Source organism: Phalangium opilio, unplaced genomic scaffold (assembly GCF_054372755.1).
Source record: "Phalangium opilio isolate 3A_F unplaced genomic scaffold, DU_Popi_V2 ptg000017l_1, whole genome shotgun sequence".
Taxonomy (NCBI): Eukaryota; Metazoa; Arthropoda; class Arachnida; order Opiliones; family Phalangiidae; genus Phalangium; species Phalangium opilio.
Window position 1 is genome coordinate 2,643,214 of NW_028324151.1, and position 9,081 is coordinate 2,652,294.

General features: G+C 34.9%; 2 protein-coding genes across 2 annotated transcripts; both read right to left on the minus strand.

Moving 5' to 3' along the window:
• Positions 1-1,486: 1,486 nt before the first annotated feature.
• LOC149702457 (uncharacterized) lies at positions 1,487-4,112 on the minus strand. Its single transcript, XM_089867121.1, has 4 exons — positions 2,960-4,112; positions 2,768-2,903; positions 1,842-1,917; positions 1,487-1,777 (listed from the first exon to the last, which is right to left on the minus strand). The coding sequence occupies exons 1-4, from the start codon at positions 3,282-3,284 to the stop codon at positions 1,487-1,489; spliced, it is 828 nt and encodes a 275-aa protein (XP_089723247.1). The 5' UTR covers positions 3,285-4,112.
• A 348-nt stretch (positions 4,113-4,460) lies between these two features.
• On the minus strand, positions 4,461-7,931 carry LOC149702458 (tRNA wybutosine-synthesizing protein 4-like). Its single transcript, XM_089866264.1, has 14 exons — positions 7,761-7,931; positions 7,572-7,696; positions 7,432-7,513; positions 7,284-7,367; positions 7,102-7,213; positions 6,896-7,043; positions 6,761-6,827; positions 6,637-6,668; positions 6,477-6,567; positions 6,148-6,416; positions 5,659-5,837; positions 5,300-5,601; positions 5,057-5,229; positions 4,461-4,781 (listed from the first exon to the last, which is right to left on the minus strand). The coding sequence occupies exons 1-14, from the start codon at positions 7,785-7,787 to the stop codon at positions 4,481-4,483; spliced, it is 1,992 nt and encodes a 663-aa protein (XP_089722390.1). The 5' UTR covers positions 7,788-7,931; the 3' UTR covers positions 4,461-4,480.
• Between the last annotated feature and the right edge of the window lie 1,150 nt (positions 7,932-9,081).

Here is a 9,081-nt window from a genome sequence, read left to right on the forward strand (position 1 = left end):
TTCGAATTTTAGTTGAATTTGGTCCCTTAGCCGAAAAGGTTTTCCACCCCCGCTCCAAATGATGCCCGGGAGACTTTATTCGTTTTCTTTGTACCTCGAAACTTCTCTCATTTTCCCAGAATTCGATATACCTTTTTACCTTTTAAAATTATCATGAAAACAAAAAGGAAATATTGAAATATTACTATTCTTAAAAGATTCCGCGCGTCTTTATTTTGGTTTAATCCCCAGAGATGACCACATCAAGCGCGAGAGAAAGAAAATTGGACACTTCAATGAGCTATTCCTAAAAATAGGGAGTTGCCTGTCATTATGTTTTCCTTTTCTTGTTCCTTATTTTTTATAAATATAGTAAAAGAGCCTAGAGGAAAGAACATCATACACACACCCTTTAATAGCTCTATTTTTACTCCAGTTCTGAATTCCCTTGCCACTAAAAGATTCCCAGTTTAGATACATAAATTTGGTTATCTTACTTTTTTTTTTCTAATTGAAATCCGTAGCAGTTTCTAGCTACAGTGAATATTTTAAATCTGTTTGACGACATAAGGATGCATTGTTACGTTAATTTTAATGCCAATTAGGGACTTGTAAAACATCGGTAGCTCCTGGTTTGAACCCTGGCTACGTCAATGTTAATTTATTTATTACTATTTACATAAACGCATCATACTCCGTGTAAGTATGTGCAAAAGGATATTTGATTTTTGCATCCTTCGTTTCTTTTAGAGGGGTGTCTCCTGGTGGCGGAATTATTATTAGAAACCGAATACGTCGCCAACTGCCATATCTATCCTTACCCGTAGCCCGACTCGACCAAGGAATTAAATCACAATAGGTCATGCTTCTATTCTATTTAGGTTTCTAGCAGAAACTTTGAAACAAAGATGTCGCAACAGCCTCTTTTTTGCCTCGTACGGAGAGTGCCGATACTACTAGCCACTACGGCAGACCCATACTTGCACGTTATAAGGTTAAGGTTCTAATCGTGTTTGCAAACTAAGCTCTGTCGCAGGGTCTTTAAATTTACTGTCGCATGCTCTAATAGAACATATTTATTATTATTATTAGATGCATGAATCATACGGCGAAGGCTTTATCGTAAATTTAATAGGTTAAACTTAATATCTTTTAAAGTTAAATAACAAGTGGCTCAATTGAAGCATTGACTTTGATTCTTCGAGAAAATTAAAACTTAATTTATATTTAAGAAAAATGACTCTGCAATTTGTGTAATTTGCGTATTATTTCAGATGGACTATTTTAGGATCTACAGGTCACTACAACCCGATTTAAATATAAATATAATTAAGGTCTAATGACCTACCTGAACTAAGTTCGTTTGACCGACGGACATCCGTAGAGATCAAAATCTTCGGGACAAAATTTGATTTATTAATAATTTTTCTTAGGAAAAACGTAGAATTCTAAATGAAACGTAATCTTATCAGATCAACGTGAATTTTGATGCTTAATCTTTTGTCGGCTATGAGAGAGTAGTATCGCGGTCGAGCTCCGTTCCGGACACTTTTGCAAATCTAAAACGTGCTTTGGAGAAAATTCCTTCGACCCCTCTAGCGAAATTGCCGCCCCCTTTTCCCATTTTCCCGCCCTCGCTGGGGTTATACCTTAAGAATTCGAGATTCGTCGTCGTAATATCCTGATTTCTCTGCCTATCCAACATACGTCCGAAGTTTTTCCCCCCGATACGCCCACTCTCGTCCAGGACAATTTCCCCTATAAGAAAACCTTTGATCCCTACCCTTAAAGGTCTCCACTTTGGCGACATGAAATTTCATAATCAAATTTATTAAAGGGAAGATGATCTACCTTTTCTATACCCGTTTTTCAATACGACCGCAAAACGTGTACGGAAACATATAGAACCCAAGAGAGTTAGTTAGAGGAGGGGGTGAACTAAAATGAATTAATTTCTTTAGGTTACCTTCCCTTTAACTAGGATCATTTCAAGAGGGTTGCGAAGCTCTACGTGTTTATTATTATTGTTCCCTCTCAAAAGGAAACCAAAACTTTCGGCGAGACAGATCGTCCACTTGAGAAGTCTTAGGAAAACATAGAGTTCCGAGGGACTAATCAATCTCACGATTACGGGGTGCTCGTAATCACTGTCAAGGGTACGCTTCGGGGTAATTTCTAGGGTGATTAGCCCCTAGAGAAGGACCTATACTATCAAGGATCATCAGCAGTCTTACCTCACTCTAATCCGCGTGACGAAAAGAGAACCTTTAATAAATTCCTTCCACATTTAAATTAATATTAAACAGGTAGCACGAGTAACGTAGCGACAATAAGTATGAAATTGAATGAATAACGGTAATGAAGAAATTTTCCGATTCGAGCAGTATGATTTCAGTACCCATCATCAGCTATCACTCAAAACCCTGCTATCATGAATGGGGACAAAACTTCAATACGAAATTCATCAATACGGAGTGCAATGGAAAAGTGTCAAACTTATTGTCACGTTCTGTACACACACACCAATTTCACGGTCAGTTACATCAAAATTTCAAAGTATATAAAGTTCAAAAATTGATTCTTATATTTTTATTGAATCACATCCGAATCTACATCATTCAGAGAGTTTTTATTTTAGGAGTAAAATTGTAATTTTTTTGTGGGTTAGGAAAGAAATTTAACAAAATTTTGGTTTTCTTTTGTATATTTTAGAAATATGGGAATATTTTTAGGTACTTTTTAAATCAATAAAAGAATTATAAAAAAAACTTCGTGAGCGTTCAGAAACTAATTCTGAGGCGAATAATTATAATCGTTTTCGGTTGCTGGATCGCTTATCTGATTGGAGGAATCTTTATCGGTGTTCATTGACGTAGGAGACCCATTTCGTTTTCCAACAGGACATATTTTAAAATGACACAAGCCTACGACATAAACAAATTTTAAACCAAACGTTACGAATAATACGTTATTGGTTTACCTAGATTCCTTGGACTGGTCAATGATGACTTGGCGTTTTCCAAATGGTCAGTATCGGGGGCGTAAAAACTTTCTTGACCGGAAGCGTCTGACGCAGAGTTGCCAACACCGGGAAAAGAAGATTGTAAGGCGTATGGTCCGGCTTTCATTATGGTCCAAGAAGAAGGCCAGTCTAACTGACCATCTCCTCTTTTAGGGAATTTAAAGGGGATGAAATAACGGAATGCCAATGGAAAGGTTACGGGATGACCAGTAGCCGTTAGGACACCGCGTTGGAAAATGACCACCATGGCGATGACCATTACCAAGAGTACTAAACGGCTCATTTTTAAGATACAATTACAACTGAATGAAGTGTTTCGAGATTAGTTTCGGACACTAGCTGGACCTTTGAGTTTCTGATTTGTTCAGAGGACAGTCAGTCCTTTTAATAAGTACCCGAATTGTAATCCCCACCTTCCACCCCCCAGGTTTTTGGTGGATTACGTTGGGATTTCAAACCAAATTCAATTATACGGATTATGAATGATACGGGAACCCCGCGAAAACCTACAGGGATTAACTTTTGCCTATAGGGGGTCAAACCCCAAAACTATAATACTCCCCCAAAGTATCATTTCGAAGTTGATTAACTCAACATAATCAAATGCCCAGCATCAGATATATAGTTTCCCATAACCGTCTACTCCCCTCTCTGCCGACACTACTCTATTCGGTAGAGAGGGGAGTAGACGGTGTATCCCTCCCTCTAGGCGCGCTTTTGTAAGAGGGAATACTATACGCGCCTAGTAGGGGGATGACACTGAGCTAAGAGATAGAAGGGTATGACGTTTGCATACGTATAACTGACATTACTCTATATTGCCAACCGTTAGAGTTTGAATCCGCTAGGACCGACGTTTTGACTCATGGAAGACCTGACAGCGCTGCAATGAAGTTTACTTACTTAATTTACTTCTTTTGATAATACCTATATATACATAAACAGAGTCCGATTTCTGGGAATTTTTCCCTAAATCCAAAATTTTGTTGACTCACTACTTTTCGATGACGTAGGTAAAACATACATAGTAATTGCAAATTATATCTGAGGTCATTTCCACTAATTTTACTATCATTGCTTAGTTTCAAATAAAAATATATTTTTCATTTCTACTATCCTATCTCCTATGTTCCGCTAACTTGCGAATTCGCTTCAAGGATTAAGGGGAATAAAGTTTCTAATTAACATTTCGTTGTGGGATTAATTATTAAATTTTAATTATTGATTTGATTCGATGACGAAGTGCCCCTGATTCTGCTTAATTATCATTTTGAACTTCGTAATATGGTTTAAAAGTTTTAAGTTTATATAGTATCGCGCGAACCAGTGACGTTTGCGATGGCGACGCTGACGTCACAACTATAGGCCTAAAGTTTCAAAGTAGGCTTAGCTTGTCCTGTTGAATTTACCTAAATTTAAGCCTAATCAATATTTACACTGAAAAAATTATAGAAATTAATAAAATAACGTTTATTTTTATTAAATATTTACATTTGGAATAATAATTACACAATTTTTATCAAAATGAGTTCCAAATGAAAAACAATTTCCCCCGCCCCCAAAAGTCGCGATTTTAATTTCAGAATCGTTTTCTTTTGTTACAAAGGAAGAATGTCTGATAAAGAGTCGAGGATACGTTGTTGGTGTATGGTTTGGTAAAGAATAATTAAAACTGCTATGATTTTCTAAGTTAATGAGGCTAACAAAGGCTTCATTTCCAACCACACCGCCCAATAGTAATAATTTGTTATTGTTTACGATGTGAGAGGTATGGGAATACCTGAAAAAATTAATTAAAACACTTTACTAATCGACTTTATTCCCGATGCGTATGCCAAGGCTTAAGGCGCGATTTTAAACTAACAAATCTGTTTTTTTTTTATTCTGGGTCAAAATTATACGTCGTCTGCTTCAGAATAGAAACGTTTCAATATTATTTCGAAGCTGAGCTTCTATAGCAGACGACGCATGATTTTGACCAAGATTTGCCCCTTAATTAAAAATCCCTGTTAAGCCTTGGCGCACGCATTGGGAATAAGGTGGATTAGAAATTACCTCGGTTTTTGATTGGGAATTGTTGTAAACGTTTCCCAATTATCATTACGAACATTATAGGCTTCAATTAAGCCTAAACTCTTTATTTTTGAGCGACCCCCTGATATTAAAACTTGGTAGTCTTTGTAAATTATAGAAGAATGAGAATGCCTTCCGATTTCGGCACTTTTTCCCTTCAAAATTAGTGAATTTAATTCCCCTTAAAGTTAAATTTAAAGATTAAAATTACTATATTAGTCCTACCTTTTTCCATTGAGACGTTTTTAAGTCTAAAATGAATATATTTGAGGACACTGTACACTTATTAACTCCGCCAAAAACGATTATTTTATCGCTATCTTTATGATAAGTACAGGAATGCCTCCATAAGGGGAAATCGCTAGTTTCAAAGGAATTAATTTCCAGTGGCTCTACAGTTAATCCCTTAACGTCTTGAGTTAATTTTAATGGTGTTTTAAAGGCGTCACTATAAGGGGAAGCCCTTCCCCCCAAAATAATAACACTATTCTCCGAGATGGAAACAATTCCAGCGAACATCCTAGAACCTAAATTACCTCAATTAATAATTAGTTAATTAAGATAATTAATAACTAATATTTTACCCAAAATATCACTTTCAATTTGGTCCATTTTGGGTTGAAATTCCTTGTTTAATTCAAAAGAAGTGATGCCTTTTAAACGTTCATGATGTCCTTTTGAATTGGGTCCAAAACCTCCGATAACAAGAACTTTATCATTATCATCTTTAGATGTTAATGTTAATGTTGAGCTTTGTCCAAACCTAATTAATTAATTAATAATTACCTTAATTAATTGAGAAATTTGTTAATTAATTGAGAAATTTGTTAATTAATTGAGAAATTTGTTAATTAATTGAGAAATTTGTTAATTAATTGAGAAATTTGTTAATTAATTGAGAAATTTGTTAATTAATTGAGAAATTTGTTAATTAATTAAGAAATTTGTTAATTAATTGAGAAATTTGTTAATTAATTGAGAAATTTGTTAATTAATTGAGAAATTTGTTAATTAATTGAGAAATTTGTTAATTAATTAATTACTTATTTAATTAATTAATTAATGAAGATTACCGTTCTAAAGATTCATTTGAAACTTCTAAACTAACAAAAACCTCATCAGTTTTCAAATTCAAATTCAAATTAGTTTCCGATGAAGGCAGATTTTGAAATGATAATTTTAATTTCCCGCAAGTTGCAATCAAAATGAAATAATGAGCGCATAATAAATCAAACTCTTCGTATTCATCAAACATTTCTAAGGAATTTATATGATCTAGTTCCTTATCGGGCATCGAACTGTAAGTTCCGCTAACATCTTGGCATTGGCAATTAATCCAACCCTAATTAATTATAATCATTAATTAATTAGACAAGTTTGAGGGTTACTAGTAATATCTTACCAAATCTTTATAGCGCTTCTCTTGGTCTATAGTCTTTGGATAATTAAGTATTGTACCGAGTGGAGTTCCTATTGAACTAAAATGGTTCATCCTGTGATAGAAATTGAACTGGTAAATGTTAATGTTAATTTTAATTTTAATTTATTTTAAATTTAATTACATAACGGTGCCAAATCCATCATAAGGATTGATCTATTACGTTTAAGAATGAGTTAATTAATTAATTATATTAATTTTAATCTTAATTATATTGGGCTACAGAAATTAATTAATTAATTAATTACCTGATCGTATACTAGGAATAAAGAATCTGGGAATTTTGTAGGTATCCACTTAATTAGGTTATCAGCACTGGAATATTAATTAAATTAATTAATTTAGGGGTACTTTTTAATGATCTATAAAAATTATAAATGAACCTTTTGGTATCCAAATAATTAAGGACACATTCAGATACAAAAACTGTCGGAATTTTGAAGCCAATTTGAGCATTTTCAAAGGAACTTTGGAGCAAATTAACATCACTTAAATTTCCCTTAATCATGAAATAATCAGATGACTGCAATACTATACAATTAAATTAGACTTAATCCCCCATTTTTATTAATTAAAATTTATTACATACATATTGGGCTTGAATTGATTACTTCAGAGTTAAAACTACCAATTAGCGCTTTTAAAATGGGGGTATTTAGAATTATTTCTTTTTTTCTATTCAAAACTGGCTCAAAATCAATCTATTAACAAAGATAATTAATAATAGGTCTAGAAATAATTAGGGAGTAATTTTGTATGTATCTGGCTTACCTCTATATATTTACAATTGTTTAAATTGTTGGTTGATTTTAATCTAAAATAAGAAGTATCAAAGCCTGCCCCCAAACTAATAATCTGTGGGATGGGTTTAGGCTTAATTTTAATTAGAAATGTTTAGATAATTATGGAAGTTTCTAACCTGACTTTGAGGGTAATTTTGTAGTAGTTTAATAACTTTATCAAAGCTTTGTTCCATGTTTACAGCACGTACATGATAACCCCTAGTTATAGTTACCTTAGTTTTAGACCAAAGTAACTTGTATTCTGATAAAAAAATACCTGTTTATTATGCTTGATCGCGGTCTCGGTTTATCCACAAAGTATTTCAAGAAAGGATCAGAGAAATATCCTTTTTGACAAGCTGATAATTTGCTTGTTATGCTACTGTTATTGGTACCTTGGACCTATATTAATTTTGACAGTTCTTAAGCCTTGGTCTATATCGCATTTATTAAGTTTTTGGCTGACCTGTTTATCATTTCCCTGAGAATTCATGTTAATTAGATTCTACTACTATAGATTTTACCCTTAGGATTAAAGATTTAATTAAAAGGATGATAATTAACTTTAAAACCGACGAGATTAAAAGATGCAACACGTGAAAGTTAAGAAGATAAAGAGCATAACTCGTAGCAGACGATGCTAAGAATTGCAACTATGGTTAAACCATGGATGAACAAAATAGTATTGTACGTCCATGGTTATGGTTCATTTTCGTAGAAATCTGTTAAACTTTTAATGATTATAATTGCGAAATGATAAAATATTAGCTTCCGAGCCTAGTAAAATATCAACTATAAGGTACAGTTCAGGCCGGAAAATTTAACAACACGTCATTCTGTTGACTTTGTGGGCTGATATATTCATGCAAATAAATAAATGGCACTTCATTTTATCTTCCCGTAGAGCCTACTACTGGAAAACGAGGAAGCTGCCCCTACCCAATAAATATTATTTTCAACACGTAACTTTCCCCACTCGTTTTGGCCAATGCAATTCGTTGTCCCATAATATTCTTGACTTGTTCTTAACCAAGGCCAATGTGTGTCCGATCCTTACGTCACTACCCCCTGTTGGTGGCAGCGACCATGTAACAATCTGTGCAGAGTACCCCTTAGCTAGTGTTGCTCCACCAGCCATAAAATTTCATCACGACTACGACTTCAGTTGTGGTGACTACAAACAGCTTAACCTACTACTCGCTACCAAAGACTGGTCCTCTCTTGCTGCTCTCCCTATTGAAGACGCATGGACCTTCTTCAAAGACAACCTCTTCGACTGTGTCTCAAAGACAGTCCCTCTGTACAACCACTCGGCCCGTCGTCCCCCAGGTCCTTGGATCTCGCGTTCAACTAAGCGTGCCGTTCGGAAAAAAGAACGGTTATGGAAAAAACTTCGCCATGCTATCTGCACTGGTAACCATACCGCCCATGACCGATTACAGCCCTTCTACAAACTTCAGGTCCGCCACGTCAAATCTCTTTTACGGCAAGCTAGTGCTGACTTTCAAACGCGAAAACTTTCTGTAGTCAAAACTAACCCTCGCGCGTTTTACCGCTTCATAAATCGTCAGATTCGCACACTGCCGACGCGCCTCAACATTCGTCTCCCTAATGGTGAACCTACCGACTCCGATGTGGCAATGGCGAACAGTTTAAATATCACACTATCGAAAAACTTTAACTCGAATCCCCCTGATCTAACGGACCTACCTGATAATGTCACAACTCAGATGCCAGACTTCCTTCCCAATTTAATTGACCTGAAGCTTATCCTAAATCAACTTGAC